Below are 25,980 nucleotides of genomic sequence, written 5' to 3'. Positions count from 1 at the left end.
TGGCTTCCACCTTGTCCTGTCCCAGCTCGAAGAAAAGATGAGAGAAAACCTCACCTCAATGCTGTGGGGAGGGGCTGGGTCTCAGGGGCCCAGGGCTGGTTGGGGCCTTGATCTGTGGTGCTCACCAAGGCAGCGGACCCCTCCTGATGCCTCGTGTGCCTGTCTTTTACAACTCTGACCCCCCCAGACGGCAGAGGTGGCCCTCGCCAACCTAAAGAGCAAGTACGAGAACGAGAAGGCAATGGTGACTGAGACCATGATGAAGCTGCGCAATGAGCTCAAGACCCTCAAGGAGGACGCGGCCACCTTCTCCTCACTGCGCGCTATGTTTGCCACCAGGTAAAGCTTACTGCTGTCGCTGCTGAGCAGCCCGGGAACCTGGCCCTGTGGGCAATTTCCATTTCTGCTATTTGTGAAAATGCAGGGGCCCAAGTTTTGTCTCCACTTTGTGTAAAATGAGGAAGTTGGAAGCAGAAGGCCATGAGGGTGGGTCCTTAGTGGCCAGGCTGGAGGCTTGAGCTTCGAAGGAGAAGCAGGCAAGTGGGCAAGCCACTGATAACAAATGAGGAGCTTGCTTTCCAGAACTTGGTGGAAAGTTCGTATATTGTAGAAGAAAGCTTCCCCTCCCAGCAGTGGTGCGGTCACAGTGCTCCCACTCTGACCCTACCAGGTGGACTTTGTTGGGGGTGGTGGGCAGCATCTTTGTTTAGGCCAGTCCTTTGGCCAGGAACCCTGGGCCAGTGCGGAGCTGGAGGCTGCTTTGGGGCCTGGTTCTGGGTGTCTCCCTATTCAGAGAGGCTTGGTGCCATCTGCTGGCCACAGTCAGTCAAGCACCAGGGGAGTGTTCTCTGGATAGGCCTGGTGTGTCCTCAGGGCTGGGAGGCTGAGACTCCTGGTTAAATAGGTTGGAACTGAGCTCAGGGTCTGCTTCGCCTTGTGTCAAGGTGCTGGGCACTCCCTGCATTTCAGCGAAGTGGGAGGAGAGGGACAAAGCTCCCTCCTCCTGGGCAAAGTGTTTGGGAAAGATTTCAATTAGTCCCTTAGCACATGGTATGTTGACCTTTGCTCCCTTAACTTGTATTATTTAAAAGTGTGACTTCTCAGATGGAACCAAGATGGCAAACCTCTGGGCAAAGGTTGAAACGTGCTGATGGTCCTTGGCCTTGGTGGATGGGGGTGTAGGGTGGGTGTGCCCACCACCACCTTTACCCCAGCCACACTCCCTCCCTCAGGGGCAGACCCAGAGTGGGCATTTCTCTCCCAGATCCTTACCCAGGTAGAGGGCCCGTGTCAGTTGGCAGATGCTAACGTGGGGCTGTTTGTGGTGCCCACGTGTGCTTTTCCTAGGCCCTCGTTGGCTGTTTGTCCCAGACTACTAAGCACCTGCTGTGTGCCTGGGCTGTTCCAAGAACAAACAGATTCCTGTCCTCGGGTTTATCCCCATGTCCTGAGAGCCAAGTGACATCACACCCCTAACTTGCTCCCCTGGGGCAGCTGGAGGTCTTCAAGGGCACCATCCACTGCCTGCTTTAGTGAAAACTGGCTTTAGAGAGTCCGTCTCAGAGAAAACCAAACCTCAGAAAGGCACATCCTCTTCGTTTGTGGCTCAGTAAGCTGATGAATCCTATCTCAGTCCCCTCACCTGGAGCTCGGCTTCCCAGGTTGTGCAAGTGGTAAAGAACCCGCCTACCAGTGCAGGAGACTTAAGAGACGCTAGTTCGATCCCTAGGTCGGAAAGATCCCTCTGGAGGAGGGCATGGCAACCCACTCCTGTATTCTTACCTGGAGAATCCCCTGGACAGAGGAGCCTGATGGGCTACAGTCCATAGGGTCGCACAGAGTTGGACACAACTGAAACTACTTAGCACGCGAGCACCTGGAGCTCTCAGCATGAGGACCACGGTCACGTGCTCTGCTGGCTCTCCCAGGTCCTTCAGCCACGCTCTGCCTCTCGCCTCCCCACAGATGTGACGAGTACATCACACAGTTGGATGAGATGCAGCGGCAGCTGGCAGCTGCCGAGGACGAGAAGAAGACACTCAACTCACTGCTGCGCATGGCCATCCAGCAGAAGCTGGCACTGACCCAGCGGCTGGAGCTGCTCGAGCTGGACCACGAGCAGACCCGGAGGGGCCGCACCAAGGCCACCTCCAAGGCCAAGCCTGGCCCCCCGAGTGTAAGTCATACCTGCGCCTGTGCTAGTGAGAGGGCTGAGGGTGCTGGGCTTGCTGCCCAGGTGCTCTGTGGCGAGAAGTATAACATTTACTGCGATTAGGGCCGCAAGGTCACACGCTGCAGCTAACCTGCCGCACGTCACCTGTCGCTTCACCTCAACTAACCTGGCAGCAGCGGGACTGTGGTGCTAGGCTGGTCTTAACTGTGACTAATGCACAGAGGGAAGAATTTAGCAGAGGCAGCCTGCCACTCCACCTGGACGCTGCAAGCTTTGCGTCTGTTTCTCATCCCTCGGGACCACCCTTCACAGCAGCTGCTCTCTTGGTTGGGTGGTCAAGGTGGGGTTGGAGCCACACGTCCTTGCAAAAATGTGGCTTTCCAGGGCCCAGTTGCTGTTGGCTCCCAGTGGGAGGGGCAGAACTTGCATTGAAACTTGCATGTTCCCTGCATGTGTCTAATGCAGTTACACTGCCCCAGCACCCAGAAACCAGTGTTAAAGGTTCCAGCCTGAGTCCCAGGTGCAGCCATGGAGGACACTCTGCACTTGGCAGATTATGAAGTTTGTGCAGCATCTCGTTGCAGTTTATATTTGGGACAGAATTACAGAATTCCTTCCCCTAAACACAGAGGAAGAGCAGCCCCACGTTCTCAAGCCCAGGGACCAGTCATGCCCAAGAGGCACAGGCATGCCTAGCCACATCCCAGACCAGAGCTCAGCAGTCTCAGCTTCTCTGTCTGAGATTCGTATGCTTGTCTGGTGGCCTGCAAGGTGACAAATTGGTGGGCCAAAGGCTTGGGTTTTTTCCAATAAGAAAAGCTTCCCAAGTGCCTGGCTAGACTTCTGTCCTCACAGGAAGCCCATCTTTTTGAACTTAACAGTGTCCCCAGCTTTCAAGTGGATTTTTTCACCCTCTGCCCATTATCAGGCCTTCCTCCCACAGGGCTTCAGACTCCAAGAAACAGGGCTATGGAAACCCCTAAGCTGAGCCTGAGTCACCAGCAGACCAGGCTGAACAGTGGGTCTCGGTCCCACAGCTATAGCTGAAGCCCTGCCTGGTGTGGGAAAGGAGCTTTGCGTGGAGACAGGGCAAGTTTCAGGATTCACAGTAGGAGGAATATGGTTCTTGATCGTCAGTGCAGTTGCAGGGGTGGTAACAGACCAGAAAGGCAGTCACAGGACTCCCCCCATTCTCAGGAGCTGCATCCACACCAGAGCTTTGGCAGCTGGACTTCTCTCAGTGTTTCTCTCCCTGTCATCCATGGGGCCACCATCCGTGAGGCTGCAGACCTTGAATAGCTCCTTGCTTCTCTCTCTGTGGCCAGGAGGGGGAGTTTGCATTTCCCCTGCACACTTCTGTCTGCCCCATTCCACTTTTTCCCTTAGTTCCCGAGCATGTCTCAGTTCCCACCAGATGCCAGTATGGGTTTTGCAAACTGCCGGATTGAAGATACGCAGGATAGACCACACCTGTCCCTTCTGTGTGCCTGTCTTTAGCTCCAGGCTGCTTTGCAGAGGGGATGTCAGGTCTTGATGCCCCTCCCACTTGAGAAGATGTCAGGCCATCTCCCCTCTGCAAGCTGGACTCCCAGGGGCATGACTGCCTGCTGGCCCCGCATACTGCTTCTGCCTTCTCTCCGAACCTGGCACACAGCTTCTCCATACTTGTAAAGGGTTTTCATGAGGCACTCGGGGCCAGCGGCCCCCCTAACACATGCAGGTCTTCTCTGCTGCCAACTAACACACCCATGCCCTCACAGCTCGGTGAGAGCTTAGTTGTCTGACAGGTGACCAGTTCTAACGCTGTCTTGTTTTCTCCCATTTTCAGCTGTAGAGTAGCTGCTGGGAGGACTCGGCCGCCGGCCCTGTCACACTGCACCCCCCTCCCTTCCTCTCCCATGGGCCCACGCAGAGGAAGGAAGGGCAGCCTAAAAGTCCACTTAGAAACGTTTTTGGATATGCCACTGCAATTCTTTTCAAAATAGCATTCCCTAAGTTTTTAATGGCAGAGGAAATAAAAGCTTTAATGTTGAGAATACCGCCAGCTGCTGCTTGGAAAGGCCTTTGTACAGGCGCTGAAGAACCTGCTTGGAGAGCGACCACCAGGCTTGCTTAGGAACCCTCTAGAAACACTCACCACTGGGGTCTCCCTATTACAGATACTCCTTTTTTACCCAATCAATCTGTGCACTTTTGATATTTTGATATTATATTTGCTTCCTTAATCCCTGGCATAGAGATGGTCTCAGATGCCGTAGTCTGTCTCGTGGTCCTGTAGCTCCCAACAGCGTGTTGGTCTGATATCAGCACATGGCACAGATGTGTCCTCCTAGCGTGTAGCTCTAGACTGTTTAAGTGAAGGCTTCAACCCGGTAAGGAGCCCGGCTAAATGTATCCACACTGTGGTTCAGCAGCCTTTTAGATTATACGGCATTGTGGTTCATGGTTGAAATTACAGATTTTAAATGCCATGTTCATTAAGAAATCCAGGGTATTCCGATTCTGGGGTTTTTCATATTGTATTATTATTATTCTTAGGAATAGTTCAGTGTAACAAGAAGAAAACTTGACCTTTGCTCTGGTTAAACAGTAAAAGGCACTTGAAAACAAAAAGATAAATTATTGAATGAGTAGTATTACCTACAAATTCCAGAATTTTCTGGGTTTTAGGACATTGTGAAGCATGACTGATTAACAGAATTTTATACAACTGTACCAGTGAAATTCCAAATTGGAATTGTTTTGTTACTCTGGTTGTTGTGCCAAATTGTGGTACACTTAGAAAATCCTACAGTCTTCGATTTTTAGGGTGTTCTATTTCAACGCCTTTTTGTTAGTAATCATTGCCAGTAGTGCCTTCATCAGTTGAGGGAGGTGGCCCAGCGTAGTCTATTCTCTAAAACAAACAGTAAAGAGCTATTTGGAAATGTTGAAGGCTGGTATGGACCAGTTGGTGTGAATAGGCACACACCTGTGAACCTAAATCTGGGCATCTTCATTGAGGGAAAGAAAACAGCAATTGTGCAAAATTCTGTTAGTCAGTGATTCTTTACTGTGCAGATCCTTGCAAATTCAGGGGCTGAAAAATGAAAGTGAATACAAACCTTGTGTGTGCTTTGGGAACCAAATGGACTTTATGGGACAAGCTAAGCAAGCTATGTGAACAACACGCCATGTTTGTGAAGAGTGGGGTAGGTGGCAGGGGAGCTGGCACTGTCAGCCCCGTGCACTGGGGTGAGGGTTAGCCATAGTATTCTTTGCAAATGTGAGAAAGAGACATTATATATTCTCTTGCTTGGTGTAACTAATCACTGTTAATTTCAGGAAACAGAAGTCACTGAAGCTCCTTAGCAAACCAGATCTTTGTCCTGTCCTGATTTGCTAAGTGAGGTTATGCAAATGGTCAAATTGGTACTCGAGGAGGAGGAATGAGAAGAAGTGTCCTCTTTTCTCCAAAATACAGGACAAATTATAATAATATAAGTAGCAAGAAAGAAAGAATTCTGTTTCCTGGAATAAGCATTTTTATTCCTAGTTGTAGGGACCCCTGTTTTTACCTTCTCTTACAGTGTTGATTCATAAGAAATAATGTTACATTTACAAAAACTTCATCTGTATGGGGTATTTATTTGCAATGATGTCTGAGTACTGTATTTTTCTGTGCATTACCTTAGTGTCAGAATGTTGTCTTTATTTTAAGATCATATGCATGTTCTCCTGCCAAGGATCTTTTACACAGACCCAAACAAACAAAAATGCCTTCAGATTTTGAGAAAATGAGGCACTGCATGGAAAAGGAATAGGAAGGGGAAATCAGTCACCAGCTGGGACACAGACATATGGCACAAGTGTCTGTAAAGCCAGTGCATATAGGAACAGTGGGCCTGGGTAAAGGGTCATTTTGGTAGGACCAATAAATAAAAAATAATAAAAAGACAAAGCACAAGACTTGTTCTTTGTGGCTGCTCTGACCCCCTGCTCCAGATGACTGTGGATGCAGCAATGCACTGTAATTCTAGCACCTAAAACAAGAAAACTAGGCAGTCAGTAACCCTGGTGGTGGGAACTGGAGGCACCCTATCTCAGGAGACCTATCTCAGGAGGCGTGGGAGGGAGGGAAGACATGGCTTGCCTCTTGTGATGGGCATCACGTGTTGTGAGTACCCAGCAGTGTGGCAGTGAGAGCACATTGCCTTTGTACTGACCTGGTCAGGAAGCAAAGAGATTTACATGACAAGGGGGTCCTCTGCCGTCCAAACTCCTGGTTTTGTACCCCAGGCATGGATGGGTACAGGCAACAGGGATTACTTGTTTGTCAGCACAAAACCGTGTTCATCTGCAGGAACGTGCTCAAGGCCCTCTGAGCCTGCCCCAGCGATTGCTCACGACCGCGGGTGTAGGGCACACGTCATGTCTGAGGCACAGAAAGTCTGAGGACGCTTTGCCACCTCTCCTTCTGACAGTCTTAGTCAGACCCAGGTGATTTCACCCAAACTTCAGGGCTTCCCTCTGGGAAGCTGTCTGAAGTCAGGGTCCTGCTGCCCTGGCATCTCCCCGTGACCCCACCCTCCACCTGAATTCTCCCTTGGCCTCATGGTCACTGAGAGGCCCCTCCCTTTGACAGTCCCCATCCATCCTACTTGGGTAGTGTGAACCCATGTTCAGTTTGAAACTTTCTTTCAAAAGAGACTTGTTTTTCTAACTCAGTAGCTGGAAGAAATCTTCTTTCCTTCCTGGCCTGTCATCCCAACAGGCCTCTGGAAGAGGTTGGGAAGAAAGCCTGCAGCAGATCTGGAGGAGGGGGTATTGACACTGGGCTAAGCAGAACAAGCCCTTTGACATGGCAGTCGTGCTCGTTGGGGTGTTTCATTTGCACAAGTGCAGATGCTGAGGTCTTCCCTACCCCTCAGTGTGCTTTGGGTCCTTGCACATGTGCGTCTTCATTTCACAGGTGGAGTGGCAGCCTCCTGAGTGGGTGGGGTCCCGTGGAGCCTGTGGGAGAGGGCAGTTGGAGCTGAAAGGCTTTCCATTTGGTTGTGCTTTCCACGAGGGAATGTCCCTGTTGCCACCACCTCCTCCAGCTCCCTACAGTGGTTTTCACCCTCACACCCAGCACGTTACCAGAGCTATAAACAACAGCACCAGCTTTGAGACCTTGCCTCCTACCTTTGGGAGCCTCCTGGGAAAACAGAGATGCCTACATTCTGACATCACTTGGTGTGAAGTTTTGACAGGGACCGGATGCCATCAGGTCTGCCTCTGTGCTTACCTTTCAGTTGTGTTCAAACAGCAGAGCTGGAAGAGCTGAAGAGCTGTGTGTTACCATTTTGTGAGAAAGTAAACTGGCTCTTGTGAGTTCATCTCAGTCCCCATGAACTGGATCCTTTATAAGCTCAGGTCCCTGGAGTGGAGCCCCCGCCTTCCCTGAAACGTATACAGAGTTCCTCCTTCTAGGTGAAAGGCAATGCCATGGTAACTTATCCACAGAAAAGGCTCCCTGCATGGACTCTGTGAGCACACCACCTCATAGGCCTCCGTGAGAACAGTAGGAATCACTGATCACACATGCACACGCACCCACACACACCGGGATTCCATCTGTTCGTCTCACTCTTAAGGACTCACGTTTGTTTTATTTACCCTAAAGTGTTTGTGAAGTGCAGTATACATACATAAGAGTGAAGCAAGTGTCCATTGGCTGCATATTTCCAAAATGGACACCGTGCAGCCACCATCCAGATGAGAAACAAATGCAGGCAGGCAGTCTCCCAAAGCCCTCCTCTTTCTGCGCCCACTCCCAGGGATAACTTCCTGAGTCTGTCAGTGCAGGTCACTTGTGCCTTTTTCTGTACTTTACATGAATGAAATTGAAAGCATTAGTTGCTCAGTTGTGTTTGACTCTTTCCTACCCCATGGACTGTAGCCCGCCAGGCTCCTCAGTCCATGGAACTCTCCATGTGAGAATACTAGAGTGGGTAGCGATTCTCTTCTCCAGGGGATCTTCCTGACCCAGGGATTGAGCCTGGGTCTCCTGCATTGCAGGCAGATTCTTTACCATCTGAGCCACCAGGGAAGCCCACTTATATAAATGGAAGCATACAATAGAGACCCAGACCTATCATACACTTGTTTACCAAACTGCATTGATTTCTCCCACCATCACCAAAGATATAAAATCAGTTGAATGTAAAATAATGGGAAAAGGGTCTTCCCTGGTTGTCCAGTGGCTAAGAATTTGCCTTGCAACCCAGGGGACATGGGTTCAACCCCTGATTGGAGAACTAAGATCCCACATGCTGAGGGGCAATTGTGTGTGTGTGCTGCAACTACTGAGCACACGCATCAGCTAGAGAGAAGCTTGCATGCCACTGTGAAGATCCTGCACGTCACATTAAGACCTGACACAGCCAAATTAGATAAATACTTGTTTATTTAAAATAATGGGAAAATACATTCCATGCAGACAGTAGCCATAAAAGAACAGGAGTGACTCTACCAATATCAGACTAAATAGACTAATTAAGACAACAGGAGACAAAGAAGAACATGTAATGATCAAAGAGTCAACTTAAGACTTCCTTTGTGGCACACATTCTTAAGGGCTAGCATTACCCTGATAGTAAAGCTGAACAAGGACACTGTAAAAGAAAATTATAAGCCAATACCCCCTGATGAAGATAGATGCAAAAATTCTTAACAGAATGCTAGCAAACCAAATTCAAGAGTGCATTAAAAGTTCATCAAGTTCAACTGGGATTTATCCCTGGGAAGTAAGAACCGTTCACCTTAATAATCAGTAAATGTGGAATACCACATTAACAGGATGAAGGTAAAGAACACACGATCATCTCAACTGAGGCAGAAAAACCTCTTGACAAAATTCAACATCCTTTCACAATAAAAACAGCCAAGCTGGAACACAAGGGAACTACCTCATCATAATAAAAAGCCATATGAAATCCACACGCAGTGGTGTAAGACTTGAAAGCTTTCCCTCTAAGAGCAGGAACGAGGCAAGGAAGCCTGCTTTCACCACTTTTATGCAACAGAATTGGAAGTTCCAGCAGAAGAAAAGTCATCCAAATTGGAAAGGATAAAGTAAAATTTTCTCTGCAGATGATCTCATATGTAAAAAAATGAAAATTGTCACAGAAAATACTGTTATAATTAATAAATTCAGCAAAATAGAAGGATACAAAGTCATTACACAAAAATCAGTTTTGTTTCCATATACTAACAATGAATAATATGAAAAGGAAATTGAGAAAGAAATCCCATTTACAGTAGCATCAAAAATAATACATATTGGACTCCCTGGTGGTCCAGTGGTTAAGAATCTGCCTGGTAATGCAGGAGACACAGGTTCCATCCCTGGTCTTGGGAGATTCCACATGCCCTGGGGGCAACTAAGCCTGTGAGCCACAATTTCTGAGCCCGTGCTCTGGAGCCTGAGTACCACGAATACTGAGCCCACGTGCTGCAAGTACTGAAGCCCACACACCCTAGAGCCCATGCTCTGCAACAAGAAACCACCACAGTGAGAAGCCCACACACCATATCTAGGGAGTAGACCTCACTTGTCACAACTAGAGAAGACCAACGTGCAGCCATGAAGCCCCCATACACCCCCAAAACAGCAAAATTACAAAAATAAATACCCGCAAATCAACTTAACCAAGGAGGCAAAAGACCTGTACACTAAAAACTATAAATCACCGATGAAAGAAATTGAAGAAGGCACAAATAAGTGGAAAGAAAATCCTGTGTTATGTTTGCAATAATTATTCTTAAAGTATCCATACTACTCATAGCAGACTATAGGTTCAGTGAAATCTCTTATTAAAGTTCCAGTCCATTTTCCACACACATACACATGCACACACACACACATACACACGTGCACACACAAAATCTGAAATTCGTATTGAACCACAATAAACCCTGTGTACCCAGAGTATTTTTGAGAAAGAAAAAGCTGGAGGACTAACACTTCCTGATTTCAAACTAGGTTACAAAGATACAATGACATGGTACTAGGACTTCTCTGGTGATCTAGTGGTTAAGACTGCACACTTTCACTGTTAGGGATGCGGGTTTGATCCCTGATTGGAGAACTAAGATCCCATGTGCTGTGCAGCACGGCAAAAGAAGAAACAAAAAACCAATATGCTTCTGTCATAAAAACAGACACTGATCAATGGAACTGTGTTTCATTAGAAAACCCACAGTGTCAAAAAGATATGACACTGAAAGATGAAGTCCCTAGCTTGGTAAGTGCCCGATATGATCCTGAAGAAGAGTGGACAAATAGCTCCAGAAAGAATGAAGAGGCTGAGCAAAAGTGAAAAAAAAAAAGCCCAATTGTGGTTGTGACTGGTGATGGAAGTAAAGTCCGATGCAGTAAACAACAGAACCTGGAATGCTAGGTCCATGAATCAAGGTAAATTGGAAGTGGTCAAACAGGAGATGGCCAGAGTGAACATTGACATTTTAGGAATCAGTGAACTAAAATGGACTAGAATGGGTGAATTTAATTCAGATGACCATTATATCTACTGCTGTAGGCAAGAATCCCTTAGAAGAAATGGAATAGCCCTCACAGTCAACAGAAGAGTCTGAAATGCAGTACTTGGGTGCAGTCTCAAAAATGGCAGATTGATCTTTGTTTGTTTCCAAGGCAAACCATTCAGTATCACAGTCATCCAAGTCTATGCCCAACCACTAATGCAGAATAAGCTGAGGTTGAACGGTTCTATGAGGACCTACAAGACTTACAACTAACACCAAGAAAAGATGTCCTTTTTATCACAGGGGACTGGAATGCAAAAGGAGGAAGTCAAGAAACACCTGGAGTAACAGGCAAGTTCAGCCTTGGAGCATGAAATGAAGCAGGGCAAAGGCTAACAGAGTTTTGTCAAGAGAATGCACCGGTCATAGCAAACACCCTCTTCCAACAACACAAGAGAAGACTCTACACACGGACATCACCAGATGGTCAACACCGAAATCAGATTGATTATATTCTTTGCAGCCAAAGATGGAGAAGCTCTATACAGTCAGCAAAAAAAGACCAGGAGCTGACTGTGGCTCAGATCATGAACTCCTTATTGCCAAATTCAGACTGAAAGTGAAGAAAGTAGGGAAAACCTCTAGACCATTCAGGTATGACCTAAGTCAAATCCCTTATGACTCTACAGTGGAAGTGATAAATACATTCAAGGGATTAAATTTGATAGACTGCCTGAAGAACTATGGACAGAGGTTTGTAACATTGTCCAGGATGTGGTCAAAGCCATCTCCAAGAAAAAGAAATGCAAAATAGCAAAATGCTTGTCTGAGGAGGCCTTACAAATAGATGAGCAAAGAAGAGAATCAAAAGGCAAAGGAGAAAAGGAAGGATATATCCATCTGAATACAGAGTTCCAAAGAACAGCAAGGAGAAATACAAAAGCCTTCCTAAGTTCCTCAGTGATCAATGCAAAGAAATAGAGGAAAACAATAGAATGGGAAAGACTAGAGATCTCTTCAAGAAAATTAGAGATACCAAGGGAACATTTCATGGAAAGATGGGCACAATAAAGGACAGAAATGGCATTGACCTAGCAGAAGCAGAAGATACTAAGAAAAGGTGGCAAGAACACAGAAGAACTATACAAAAAAGATCTTAATGACCCAGATAAACATGGTGTGATCACTCACCTAGACCAGACATCCTGGAATCCGAAGTCAAGTGGGCCTTAGGAAACATCACTACAAATAAAGCTAGTGGAGGTGATGGAATTCCACCTCAGCTATTTCAAGTCCTAAAAGATGATGCTGTTAAAGTGTTACACTCAGTATGCCAGCAAATTTGGAAAACTCAGCAGTGGATTGATACTTTTGAAAGAATTGATGCTTTCAAAATGTGGTGTTGGAGAAGACTCTTGAGAGTCCCTTGGACTGCAAGGAGATCAAACCAGTTAATTGTAAAGGAAATTAGTCCTGAATATTTGTTGGAAGGTCTGATGCTGAAGCTGAAGCTCCAGTACTTTGGCCACCTGATGTGAAGAGCCAACTTATTAGAAAAGAACCTGATGCTGGGAAACATTGAAGGCAGGATGAGAAGAGGGCGACAGAGGATGAGATGGTTGGATGGCATCACCGACTCGCTGGACTTCAGTTTGAGCAACTCCGGAAGTTGGTGATGGACAGGGAAGCCTGGTGTGCTGCAGTCCATGGGGTCACAAAGAGTTGGACATGACTGAGGGACTGAATTGAATTTCATATGCTGATGAGTGGGAGGTTTGGTTTATTTCATCCATTTTGAGGAAGGCTTGGAGATTTCCAGGAATTGAGCCACTGCCCACTCCTTGGTCTTTTGACAGTGTCTTGGGACTATCATGGCCCCTCTGTGTGTGTCATTTAGCTTGCTGATTAAGGATCAAGGTCTAGTTGGCTTTCTGCCATCTTGGACCCATTTGATTCTAATTGGTTTATGTTGTGTCCTTGGGCTACGTCATTCTTTCAAAAGTTGTGCCCTGCTCCTTTGCCTCCTGTTATACATGGGGTCGAAAAAAGTTGGACACGACTGAGCAGCTTTCACTTCACCTCATGCTTGCTAGTGCAAGGTTGCTTCAGTCACATCCGGCTCTTTGTGACCCATGGACTATAGCCCACCAGGCTCCTCTGTCTACAGGATTCTCCAGGCAAGGATACTGGAGTGGGTTGATATGCCCTCCTCCAGGGGATCTTCCTCTCACTTCACTTCGACTCTAGCAACTGATTCAGTGCAGAAGCAGATGTGAGACTATGGCTATCCTCTAGGGAGCCAGACTTGAAAGAGATTTGCAACAAAATTGTAAAACAGTTGCCACTCTTCTTTGTATTTTGGGGAAATACCACTTTTTAAAAAGGTAATGTTCCTTGATCCTTATGGCATAGCCTTACCTGACTATGCAACCTCTCCCTACTAACCAGGGGAGGGGCGGCACAGTTCTTGAGGCGCTAGCCTACTGTGTTCCCCCTTTCCCTGGCAAAGTAATAAAGCCACACTTTCTCCTCCATAAAAAATAAATAAAAAGGTACTGTTTATTGCTTTAAAATGAAAATAATTTTTAGAGCTTTGTTTTATGATAAACATCATATTATAATATAAATTTGTAATATGGTAAACAGTGGTGCTGGAGAAGACTCCTGAGAGTCCCTTGGACAGCATAGAGATCAAACCAGTCAATGTTAAGGGAAATCGACCCTGAATATTCACTGGAAGGACTGATGCTGAAGCTGAAGCTCCAGTATTTTGGTCACCTGATGCGAACAGCCGACTCATTGGAAAAGTCCCTGATGCTGAGAAAGATTGAGGGCAGAAGGAGAAGAGGGTGTCAGAAGATGTAATGGCTGGATAGCATCACTGATGCAATGGACATGAACTTGGGCAAACTTAAGGAGATGGTGAGGGGTAAGGGGGCCTGACGTGCTGCAGTCCATGGGGTCCCAAAGAGTTGGACACAATTGGGCAACTGAACAACAAAACATGACTTGTGGGACTTAGTTCCCTGACCAGGAATTATATTTCAGCCCTTGGCAGTGAGAGTGTAGAGTCCTAACTACTGCACCACACCAGGGAATTCTTGTCAGTCATTTTTTTAGAGTTTAAAATGGTCTTGAGAGTAAGAGTTTGAGACTCACTTATCTAATTTAATCCTCATAGCACCTCTATGAGATCATCATGTCAACAGGGAATAAACTGAGGCCTGGAGAGGGAAGAGATGTGGCTTTTGTTTCACTGTCATTAAGTGGCAAGGGCAGAATTCAAACCTCCTCCTTAAAGTGTATACCTCAAGGTTCAGTGAAACCTACTCCTCCTGTAGGCAAATGGGGTAGGGAGTCCCCAAAGAAAGAAAACCAAGCATGGCTTTCTTGACATAGAAGAAGCCATTTTTGGCATAAGCCATTTCTTTATCTAAGCCTGACCACAACTCTTGCCCTTGAACAGGTCTCAGTAATAATAATCTTAAGGTAATAATGTCATCAGGCATGAAAAGTAACAATAGGAAAGATACTTTATCAGTATTAAAGACTCTCAGTTCTGTTTCAGCAGTGAAGATTATTCTGAAGTGCCAGGTAAGTTGGGACCAAAGGGATGATAGGAGTCATCCAGGCCTGCATTTCATATGAGGTACTCTGCATATAAGTTAAATAAGCAGGGTGATAATATACAGCCTTGACATCACTTTCCTGACAGAGGTCCATATAGTCAAAGCTATGGTTTTTCCAGTAATCATGTATTGACATGAGAGTTGAACCATAAAGAAGACTGAGTGCTGAAGGATTGATGGTTTCGAACTGTGGTGCTGGAGAAGACTCTCGAGAGTCCTTTGGACAGCAAGGATATCAAACCAGTCAATCCTAAAGGAGTCAATCCTGAATATTCACCAGAAGGACTGATGCTGGAGCTCCAATATTTTTGTCACCTCATGCAAAGACTCATTGGAAAAGAACTTGATGCTGGGAAAGATTGAGGGCAAGAGGAGAGGGGGCAACAGAGGATGAGGTGGTTGGATGGCATCACTGACTCAATGGACATGAGTTTGAACGAACCCTGGGAGATAATGAAGGAGAGGGAAGCCTGGCATGCTGCTGTTCACGGGGTCACAAAGAGTAGGACACGACTTAGTGGCTGGATAACAAGGGATGATATAGACCTTTTCTGCCTCTCATGAGTTCATCCAGCGGAAGTCTGCACTCTGACTGCCCAAAGCTCCTTTATGCTTAAAACTTCCTCAGTTGTCCGATTTGGGGAGACACTGGTTTGGGAAAGATCCCCGTGGATCTCCTTACTTGTTGAAAGTAATAAATCCTTCCTTCTCCTACTTTTCGGCTTGACACCCACCAAAAGGCAAACCCAGGTTTTCAGGTAACTCTTTGGCAAGAGCGCCATTTAGGAGTCCACTTGCCTCTTTAAACCACGTATCCTTATTTGTAAGGTGTGGACCACAATGTTTCTACTTCCTGGGGCTACTGGTGTGATTCTGCATCAGATATTAACAATCCGATGAGTGAGAAATTTATCCCATTCTACAGAAAAGAACGCTGAGGCTCATGATCCAGTGGTCTCCAGCTTTAGAGACCACCCACCCCAGGCCCACCTGGACCGCCCCATCCCCAGCTCCTACCCCAGCTGGGACCCCCTTGGCTGCTAGCCCGCCAGTATAACTCCACCCACAACCCGCCTGGACTCCCGTTCACCAGCTTGCCACTTCTGGACGCCCGCGAGCCGCCGGCTCCTCCCGCTTGCCTCACTTCCGGGCCCAGGCCGGAAACCTTCAGATTCCTAAGATCGCGCTCCGGAAGTGAGTCACTGTGCCAGTACCTAAGATGGCCGCCACCCCACTTGCTTCAGTGGACGATAGATGAGAAGCCGGCGTGAGCCCAGAAGTTGCCCGGCTAGGCAGTGGTAGCTTCGGGGGCGTAGCTTCCGGTGGCCCGCGCCTGCGAGTCCCGGCGCTGAATCTAGTGGAGGTGGCAGGTGACAGGCGCTGCTGCCCGGTCGGCGGCGGCTGGTGCCCAGGCAAACCAGCGGCCTCCAGCTCGCGGCCCCGCAAGGCTCCACGGCCGCACCGTGGGATGGACGAGGGGAAGATGGACGAGAATGAATGGCGGTACCACGGTGAAGGCAACAAGAGCCTAGTGGTGGCCCATGCGCAGGTGAGCGGTGGCCTGTCGGCGAGGTTCAGGGCCCTCACCCTACTCCCAGGGGGTTACGCGTCCCCCAAGAGCCCCTTCAGCTCAGGTCGGTTCTGCATCCCCTCAGCACCGACTACCCCCGATCGGTTCCCCAGCAGCCCTTCTCCCGATCGGTTGCGCGTTCCTCGAGTGTCACTGCCTCTCGGATAGATAAGTTTCGCCTCCTCCCAGCATCACTACCCTGTCGGGTCGGTTCTGCCTCCGCTTTGTGTCACCGCCTTCCCCCAGATCAGTTCCGCGTCTCCCCAGCGCTCTCCTCCTCCCCCTAGGTTGGTGCCGTGTCTCCCCAGCATTCCCCTCCATCCAGATCGGTTCCCAGTTCCTCCAGTGTTATCTCCTCCCCCTGGGTCTGTTTCGTGTCCTCCCAACGCCCCCCATCCTAGTCTCACACGGGACCGCCTCCGATTGCCCAGCCGCGGTGAGGACGCCCGGTGTAATCTTAGGCAAGATAGAGGTTACGGGCAAACTCCGGAGGAAGAAGCAACGTGCTTAGAGTGCTTGAACTCCCCAAGCACCGAGGGAGTTACGCCTCTGAAATGCAGGGAATTGCTGTTCTCCTACTGCTGTTGTTAATGTCAGTGGAGCATTATCTACAGGTTCTTCTCCAGAATCTTTTAGAATTTAAAGAATTTCCCTTTCTTTATTCAGTAAGGATGAGAGATTCAGAGAATGCAGTAAGGACTCTCAGTGAGTTGAATCCAGGAAGAGAAGCTTGTGAGTTTGTGTAAAGGCCCCGGATCTCTCTGACATCTTGCTGTCTGATTCAACCAGGCAGGAATGTGTTGGGCTGGGGGAGGAACCAATAGGTGTCATTGAGGGCTTAAGAGGATGGGAGTTGCATTTACATAGAGCTGGGAGGAATCCCGGTTCTACCACTGCCTGGCTTAGGTTCAGTTTCTGCATTTGCCCAGTGGAACTGGTAACAGAATCCCATTTGCGGAATTGCTAGAAAGATGAGCTGGACAAGTTATGCAAGTGATAACTATCATCCCCACTTGGCTCAGGGTTTAGGAGCTCTGACCCAGCCCAACAGCTCCTACAGGGTGATTGGCGCAGGAGCTGAGTGATGTCCTGCTCTGTTGTTCCTGAGCTGGGTGCCCTGGGGCAGCTGTAGGATAAGCTGCAGTTACCGAGGTGGCCCCTGTGTTCTGCGTTTTGTTACCCATTAGCACTGTTGGGAAACTGAAGAAGTGAGACTGCAGGCTTTGCTGAAGATCTTTAGGATAATTAATAATTGACAAGGCTTAACCTGAAGCCGCTCTTCTCTGTCAGTCTGCTGGGCCTCATTGTGTTTCAGGGTTGTGCAAAGCCCCGGATAGTCCAGCATGAGTCCCTTTTGTTTGAATATTGTGTGACCCCCTGCATCCTTTCACAATTCAAATATTCATATTCCTGTTCCTCAGTAAGACTACATGGTATATCTTCATTTTATGTAAAGCTAATTAAGACTTCTTTTAGCTAATGAGCTGAGTTTCAAAAATAGCATCAGATGAAGGAGCAATTTCCAGACTCAGAGTAAAAGGACACCGGGCCTTGGGCACTCAGATGCCTTCTCCACTGTCCCTGACAAGCATGTGTCCGCTCTCTAGGGCAGCTGCCCCTTCCCTTGTTGCCCAGCTTTGGTTGTTAAGGTCATGTTTCTTATTCCTTTAGATGGAGTCATCAGGCTACTCTGTTACCTGTTCTCTTCATTCTTTATTTTAAATCTAAATCTTTGTTACTGTGCTCATTCCTGCTTGGTGGTTGTTATCATTTGAAGATTATGATCACAAGCGGTCTTGTAAGAAAATGTTCCCACCAAGTGAACACACTGAATAAAGGGAGAATTATGCCCCTTGTATTGAGAAGCCTTTAGGCTTTGCTTGGGCCTTGAGGACCAGGAAGGAAGAGGGAGCCCTGGAAGGCAGCTTTCAGGGTCCACTGTGCCCAAGGAGAGGGTGTGTGTGTGAGTGGGATAGAAGAAGGTGGATGAGTGAGAACATGTATTCCTGCTCCCATGGATGGACTCTCCAGACCCACCTCATTCATTCTGAAGTAGAGTGTGACCCTTACCAGGCTTCATTCAGACTGGGAGATGGTCACTTCCTCAGAGAGGGCATCATCTACTTTCAGAATTGAAAGTTCCTTAAAAAGTGATGAGGCAGTCAATCCTAAAGGAGATCAGTCCTGGGTGTTCATTGGAAGGACTGATGCTGAAGCTGAAGCTCCAATTCTTTGGCCACTTGGATGGCATCACCGACTCAATGGACATGAGTTTGAGTAAGCTCCGTGACTTGGTGATGGACAGGGAAGCCTGGCATTCTGCGGTCCGTGGGGTCACAAAGAGTCAGACACGACTGAGCAACTGAACTGAACTAAAAAGTGACGAGTCCATCCCCTGTCCCTTCCAGTGTCAAAGCCTGACATACCTTCAGCCAGCCAGTCCTAAGGTCTGGCATCTGTAGTGAAGGAACATAGGATGAGACACAGTCAGTCTTCCAGCCTGGTGGCTTGGGAGGCTTCTGGGAGCACAGGACTTGCAGAAAATGCCACCTGGATATGGAGGAGTTAAGTGCAGGCCCAAGGAGGGCTGTAGTGTGAGGATGTGTTCAGGGTTGAGCAGTAAGAGATGACTGAATGGTAGGCCAGTTCTTGACAGGTTGCTGTCAACTTTCCCATGGCCCAGTGCTCAGCATCCTTGGGACCGGCTGTGCAATTTAACCTTTTCCCAGGCACTGGCCCTTGGCCCTGGCACCAGCCCTCTGCTGTGCTCAAAGGCTATGGCCAACTTGGCTCTGTATGCTAGTGCCTGGGGTCCCCGGCACTAACCCTGTGGGGGGTCTGAGGCAAGAGCATTTCCGTTGTGGGCACATACTTTCGTTTTCTACTGCAGCCTGAGGTGCTGTCACTCATTCTAGAGAATGGTACCTCTGCTCATGCTGAGTCATGGTCATGAAGCCCAGGGCAGCCCTCAAGTGCGCTGCTGCCACGTTGGATTTCTCTCCGGGTGGTGTTGCTTTTACATCTGCAGTGACCCTTCTTCACCTTGGTCTTGTTGGTTTTGGCCTGGTGGCCTGTCCTGTGAAGGTCACTGTAAGACTGGTTTATCACCTGATCTCTTAAGTGCCTTCAGTAGGGGAAGTCACCCAGGGCAGGCCAGGCAGAGGTTCCTCCCCAGGGACTGAGCTGCCCCCCAGCTCCCCTCACCTCTGGGATGCAGGGGAAGTAGGGGCCAACTCCCTTTATCACACTAAGCTGTTGTGATGTTTTTCTCCTTATTGACAGAGGTAACATGAAAGACTTGGCAACTGAGATCTTTTAGCAAAAGTTTGTTCCTGATCTGTCAGGGTTTATGTCCTTTCTAAGATTCTGATTGGGCTTCAGATTGTTTCTGCAATTGTTTTGATGCCCTGGGATATTTGTGTGGGCCCCGAAGATGTGGGGTTCAACCAGTCAGGGGCTGTGTGTTTCTCTTTTGTGTTTTAGGATTTCTGATTTGTAGATCATACTTCTTAATGGAGATATTGGAAACAAGTAAGAGTTGTTCTTTTTTTTTTTTTAAAGACATATTCCCAAATCCTGGGCTTAATTTTCTCCTGAATCTAGTAGAAAGTTAGATATTTTAATGCTCTGTTGCCTATAGTATTTTTTTAAACAAGTAACTTATTCTGTATTTGAGGTTTTTAATGGTATTCACACAGGTTGATAAAGCTGATGAGACTTCTTTCTTGGTGACGTCTCATTGAAGAACTCTGCATGTAGCCCTGTCTTTATTCCTGGGATCACCTGCAGTTGAATGGTTAGGATTTGGTTCTTCCAAGACATTCTTTGGTGGTTTTCAATCCTGGCCTTGGTGAGTGCTGAGCTCTGCCTTCCTGGCATTTGGAGGTCTGCTAGTCTAGGCCTGGTATCCTAAGGTGGCATGGTCACTTCCCCCACCCTGAGGATAACCTTCTTCGTCCTCAGTCAGAACTCAGTCAGGACAACAGCTGCCCCTTTTACCAGGAAGGTAAGCAAAGTTTCTCCGTGCTGCAGAAGGACGAGACCACAGCACTGGGTCACCCACCCCTTGGTTTGTTTGGACACCTGCTCTGTGGCCACCATGTGGCCTTGGAGGGCCTGGGACTTCAAAGCCTCCCCTGGGACTTGGGTGCTTCTCTGTCACCCTCACTGTCCTTTCCATGAACTTGTGGTTTGTCTTTATAAAACATTCTGCTTCTCTTCTTGCTGTTGGATTTTCCATCCTTTAGAAACCTTCTGAGCACCTCTTCTGCCGCAGTCCCTGGGTGTCCTGCCTGTAAATGCCGACTGGGCTTACACCTCCACCCTCCTGTCTCCCACCTCATAACTCGTGTCTGTGTCTGCTTCAGGCCTGTGGCAGCTGTGGGTCCATACAGACAGATGAAACTTGGGAAGGAAAGTGCCCTTCCTAGTCCAGGCACCTGCTGTCCCCACTTCCTGTCTGGCCTCCCTTCAGAGTCTTGGGCTCCTGCCTGTGGAGTGTCTCACCTCACCCTCCATCTGTTCTGCCTGAAGCTGTCAGCTGCACACTGTCCCACCCCTTGTCCCTCTTATCCCTCTTTTGGAACTGCGGTGTGCTTCTGGTTGTTTAGTGGGCGCAAGTGGCCTGGCCTGATATGCTGTCCTAGGTATTCTGCTGGAAGATCCGGACAGTGGCTGGTGGGGTGTCTGTGAGTGGTGGCCTCACCAAGAAGCAGAGCTGAGCCACTTTGGGGTGCTTGGGGCAGCACCCTGAGGCTCTATTCTTCTGTTGCTGTGTTTATCTGTCTCCTTTTCCCTTGAAAGTCACCTGATCTCTGCTTCCCTGGGGTTTTCTTGGGGTGCTGTCCTGGGTAATATCCTCACTCTGGAGGAAGACTTGACTTAAGCTTGTCCTCCAGCAGTGAGGCTTCAGCAGCTCATCACATCATACCTTACCTTTGCCGAGAGGTCCTGGAGTCTTAATTCCACCCACGAATTTCCTCCTTTGGGCTTCACATGGGTAGGTGACCCTCTTACTATATTGTTTTTGTATTCTTTTATTTCTATTTAATGCCAATCATTAGTTCCTCTCACCATCCCAGAAAATACAGAATATTAGAAGGAAGAAAGTAAAAAGCATCCAGCATTTCCCTACTAGTAAAAATAATTTTTGTTAACATTTGATGCACTTCCTTCTATAACACGTTTTTATTGAATACTTAAGAATGGTATCTGTCTGCTTTTGTTTCCTGCCTTTTCTCTCAACTCTGCTGCTGCTGCTGCTGCTGCTAAGTCACTTCAGTCGTGTCCGACTCTGTGCGACCCCATAGACAGCAGCCCACCAGGCTCCCCCGTCCCTGGGATTCTCCAGGCAAGAACACTGGAGTGGGTTGCCATTTCCTTCTCCAATGCATGAAAGTGAAAAGTGAAAGTGAAGTTGCTCAGTCGTGTCCGACTCCTAGCGACCCCATGGAGTACAGCCTACCAGGCTCCTCTGTCCATGGGATTTTCCAGGCAAGAGTACTGGAGTGGGATGCCATTGCCTTTTCTGCTCTCAACTCTACAGCATAAATATGTAGATACTTTTTCACACACACACACACACAAGGCTGCAGAGCACCGGGCAGCCGGAGTTCCTGTGCTGTCAGACATTCACATGGTTGTGCTTTTAGAGCTGTTATGAGCCAGGCTTTGCTGATGTCTTGATATTCGGATGACTTGGATGGGTTTTCAGGGGGGATCAAAGAGCACGTCCTAGGTCCTGGCACATAACATGCCAGTCCTCCCCCACCATGGCCTGGGACCCTCACTGAATGCTTTCTACTCTTTTTAAATTTATTTATTTTTGGTTGCACTGAGTCTTTGTTGCTGTGTGTGGGCTTTCTCTAGTTGTAAGGAGTAGGGCCTACTCTTCCTTGCAGGACGCAGGCTCTGGGGCCCGCAGGCTTCAGTTGTTGGCAGCATGCAGGCTCAGTAGTGGCGGCTCCTGGGTTCTAGAGCAAGTTCTAGAGCACAGGCTCCATAGTTGTGGTGCATGGGCTTATTTGCCCCTTTGCATGTGGAATCTTCCCCGATCAGGGATCAAACCTGTTTCCCCTGCGTTGGCAGGACCACCTGGCAAGTCCATCTCCTTCTTTTGTAAATGGAGTGTTATATACATTTTGAGACCGTTTAATGTGTGTGTGTGTCTTTATATGTGTCATTTCTCCATTCACTGACTTTTTCAGTCTTGTTGAAATCTTTGGTTTTCATCTAGTGTTTCAAGGTGCAAGAGAGCACACCACACTTTTCTATCCTAAAGGGCAGAAGAGGTGTGGGCCCCACTAAGATTCCCTGTCCTACTTTGGAACAGGGAAGAGCTGCCTCTGCCCCGGACCATGCAGAAACTCTTCTTAAGCCCCTCTTAGTTTCATTCCTTTCTCTTCATGTTCTTAACATTTATCCTAGACACTATGAAGGAGATATACTTTAAACATCTAGTTTCAGATGTTTAAAAGGAAAGGAGTTGTTTGCTTCACAACTGGTTAGAACTTTGTGAGCTGGCAGGGCCCTGGTGCTTACCAGATTAGGTGTTAATTTGGGCTCCTTCATGGGAATCTCCCTGTGGGCGGTTGTATCAGTCTTGCTACACACCATGGATGGCCCTTGAACTAACTATGTCTTTATGCCAACCAGGGCTGGTAAGGTTGATTTCTCATCTTTTCGCTTCTGTCCACTTGAATGGGTGTCACCTGGTTCCATGGCTGACCTTGGGGCATGTCACAGGGCTACCAACTCAGCCCAGTCAGACCCTCATGGGGGCAGTTAGTGCTTGCTGTCCAAAACAGGTGTGCCCACTGAGTGCTGCGTTTGTGGAGACTGGCCTTCAAGGCTGACACTGCAGCTCCTGTGGGGCAGTTTCTGGTGACAGTTTTAAATGCTAAACAGGTCAGTAGAGAAAGCAGTTTTCCTTGAAGCAGACACAACATGACACTCAGAATTTCTCAGTAGGTCTTGAGAAATAGTGGAGTCCAGGTAAAAAGCGAGTGACTTTTAGGGGCCCAAGTTTCTGGGAAGTTGCCTAGAATTAGGGTTTCTGCATTATCAACTTTTGTTTTTCCTTGAAGTTTGATGGAATCCTTGGCCAGTTGATTCCCATGATTGAATACTAATGTCTGCCTGGATTTGGGAGGGGTTAGGGATGGCTGGATGGCATCACTGGACTCAATGGACATGAGTTTGAGCAAGCTCCAGGAGTTGGTGATGGACAGGGAAGCCTGGTGTACTTCAGTCCATGGGGTTGCAGAGTCGGACACAACTGGGCGACTGAACTGAGGGGCGGGTACATGCCCTTGACCTTAGCTTCCCCAAGTCTGGGCTTGGGGCTCAGGGAGGTGATGGTTGTCTGGGGTTTTGAGAGGAGTATGTGTCATCAGAGTGGGATAGGAAGTGTCGGGGGACTGTGGGCTGGGGAAATGGATCTGAGCTCTATGGGCCTTGCTTGCTCTCAGCCATGTTTTGAGTGCTAAACCTATACTTTCTGAGTCTCTTCAATCACCAGCCCCTCCTGCCCGACCTGGACCCCAGTGCTCTAGACAATACCCAGACTGCTGCACCTCCCCCTCCTCCTCTTGGCCACTGCTTTACAGGCTAGGTTCCCACCCAAGCCCTTCTGCCTGGAACTCTCTGTCTCCATGGGAATGGTTTCTGAAGTTGTCCATATGGAATTAATCTCCCCCATTACCAAGACTCCGTAACACATCCCGGTTATTTCCTTGAAGAATGGCTGTTTTCAAAGGCTGTACTTGTTTAAAAGGTTATTTTTTTTTTAATTTTTGACATGTATGTTAGCATTATAAAAAATTTTTGAAACGTATGTTATATTTTTTGTATGTATTTTTTTGAAATGTATGTTATATTAACATTGTAAAAAGTTGGAAAACCCAAATAAACAGAACTTGAAAAAATTAAGTTCCCCAGTTGTTGCTACCTGGACACACGGTTATCTGTTCTGAAGTTTTCTCACAGTTCATACAAACTCAGCATGCACATACTTTATTTTAAACAAGGGATAACATCATATGTGGGTACACAGCTTGATTATGACAAAGTACATGGACCTGTATTCTCATGACCAGCTCCTTCTAGAACCTTTCTCAGGGACCATCCCAAGTGCCAGAGATCTGAGTCTTACCTGTTTTTGAGCTTTACATAAATAGCACTGTACCCATACATCATTCTTGATTACACACACACATATATATGTACATATTTATAAAAATAGGTTCACTCTGAAAGCCCCATCCTGTAATCTTCTTCACTTATCAGTGACGATGGCTATGCCTCTGTGTCTGTAAACAGGGATCTTCCGTATTTTCTGGTAAATGACTACCTGGTATTCCATGGTCTGGAACACGTCCCTTTGTATTTAACCATCCTACTGTTGTTGACGTTTAGGTTGTTTATACTTTATGTGGAATTGTAAACAGTCCTACATGCAGTGGCTGAAATCTTCTGTGCATCTTTTTTCCTTAAGATCAATCACTGGGAGCTGCCTGACGAGGTCAGAGAGCATAGGTTTTGCTGGTTGCTCTGTGTCCTCAGACATGTGGCTCAGTAATGGCCTCACTTCCTCCCCGGGGCACTGGGCGTCCCGGGCACTGCTGAGGACAGCTTTTTCTGCACAGCCGTCTACGCTCACCCCCAGGCTTTGTGTGGGTACTAATCGGGCTCTGTTTTATTTTCCAATAGCGTTGTGTGGTGCTTCGTTTTCTGAAGTTTCCTCCTAATAGGAAGAAGGTAAGATCAGTGGATTTGCCACCCCATCGTTAAAATAATTATTTAAGAAAACTTTGATTTTTTTTCTGATGCAAAAAAGTATTAATGCTAATTTTAGAAATTTGAATATGATATAAACATTCAGTGCTGAAAGCAGTGTGCCCATCATTCCTGCAGGACCCAGTGCTTTGGCCTGCTGGGTCATCATGGTTGGTCCCTGGGTAGTGAGTCAGGAGCCTCCCAGACTAGTTCAGAGAGCTCTGCTTATGACTGGGAAACCCAGGGTCAGGCCTTCGCTTTGCCATGGCGATTTCCTTACACCCCGCTGCCTCAGTTTCCCTATCTGTGGAAGTCTAGCTATGAAAATGAAGTCTGTAATGCTGTGGTAGACAGTCAGTGTTACAAGTCACAGCTGGCAGTTCAGATGGAGCACTGGGTTTCTGTTCTCTGAGTCACCCAAGCAGAATACTGTGGGCACCCTTACAAAACCACTGTTGTTCTGCTGCATGCCTGCTGACCCCCGAGTTGCAGTGTCTATCTACCTTGAGGTGTGATGTTGCCGTGGTCTTTATCTAAGTGGTCGCAGAGGTCAATATGCAGGAGCCCTGTGGGAACCTTTCGTCTTTCATGGTCAGTGGGGAGGGCATGATATGAGCATAGACTCTATCTTAAAAGGGGAGAAAAGGCCAGAGTTGCAGGTCACACCCACACAGTGGGGCAGGGCCATGGTGCTGGGTGGTGAGTCGAAATTGGGCTCAAGATCAGGGTGTTGGAGACATGAGTCACCACCTCACCTCATTTGAATTATGGTGAAACAGCCAGAAAAGATGGTGAGGTGGATGGCTTATGGGTGCCAACGGTGGCTGATTGTACAAATGAAAGGCACCCTTGGGGGTTAGTTTCATAGAATGAGAAGAGGGGCCAGGGGAGAAAGCTGAGGACCGTCGTCACAGTGCGACTGGCTGCAGTGAGGTCTGGGGCCGGTGTGGTTGGTGCAGAGAAAGATGGCTCAGGATGCGGGGGAGGTGCAGCTGCTGAAGAGAATCCTGCAGGGAGGTTCTGTTTCTGTGGAATCCAGGTGGAAAAGAGAAACATTTCAGAGGCTGCCTGTAGTCCTCTCCCCTCCCCCAGTCCCCTACTCAGGGTCTGTGGAGCCTAGCCTTGGTGAAGGGTCAGAGTTCTCTGGATGCCTCTATTTTCAGTTCTTCCTGTTTACATTTATTGAGGTAATGTCTTTCAAGGCAATAGTTTGCTGTTTTTGTTGTTGTTGTTGTTGTTATATAAATGGCTCTATGTGATGCCAGCTGCATTATTTGTGGGGAATTGTGTCTTATTCTGTCAATACTAAGACCTTTTTGTCAGAA

At 47.8% G+C, this 25,980-nt stretch overlaps 2 protein-coding genes across 4 annotated transcripts in view; both read left to right on the top strand.

Moving 5' to 3' along the window:
- The window catches only part of BICD2 (BICD cargo adaptor 2), a 55,776-nt gene extending 49,655 nt beyond the window's left edge, over positions 1-6,121 (top strand). The window contains exons 6-8 of one of the 2 annotated variants that reach the window (XM_055579066.1): positions 188-339; positions 1,966-2,176; positions 4,002-6,121. In XM_055579066.1, the coding sequence (XP_055435041.1) occupies positions 188-339; positions 1,966-2,176; positions 4,002-4,007 (369 nt within the window). In that variant the 3' untranslated portion in view covers positions 4,008-6,121. Of the gene's footprint in view, positions 1-187; positions 340-1,965 lie in introns of both variants that reach the window. The other variant, XM_055579065.1, reaches the window with a different exon arrangement.
- A 9,396-nt stretch (positions 6,122-15,517) lies between these two features.
- The window catches only part of IPPK (inositol-pentakisphosphate 2-kinase), a 54,208-nt gene continuing 43,745 nt past the window's right edge, over positions 15,518-25,980 (top strand). For both annotated transcript variants that reach the window (XM_055579053.1, XM_055579052.1), the window contains exons 1-2: positions 15,518-15,859; positions 24,590-24,637. In XM_055579053.1, the coding sequence (XP_055435028.1) occupies positions 15,779-15,859; positions 24,590-24,637 (129 nt within the window). In that variant the 5' untranslated portion in view covers positions 15,518-15,778. The remainder of the gene's footprint in view (positions 15,860-24,589; positions 24,638-25,980) is intronic.

The sequence above is a fragment of the Bubalus kerabau genome, chromosome 4 (genome assembly GCF_029407905.1).
Source record: "Bubalus kerabau isolate K-KA32 ecotype Philippines breed swamp buffalo chromosome 4, PCC_UOA_SB_1v2, whole genome shotgun sequence".
In the NCBI taxonomy this organism is placed as follows: Eukaryota; Metazoa; Chordata; class Mammalia; order Artiodactyla; family Bovidae; genus Bubalus; species Bubalus kerabau.
This window is presented reverse-complemented; position numbering and strand designations above follow the sequence as displayed.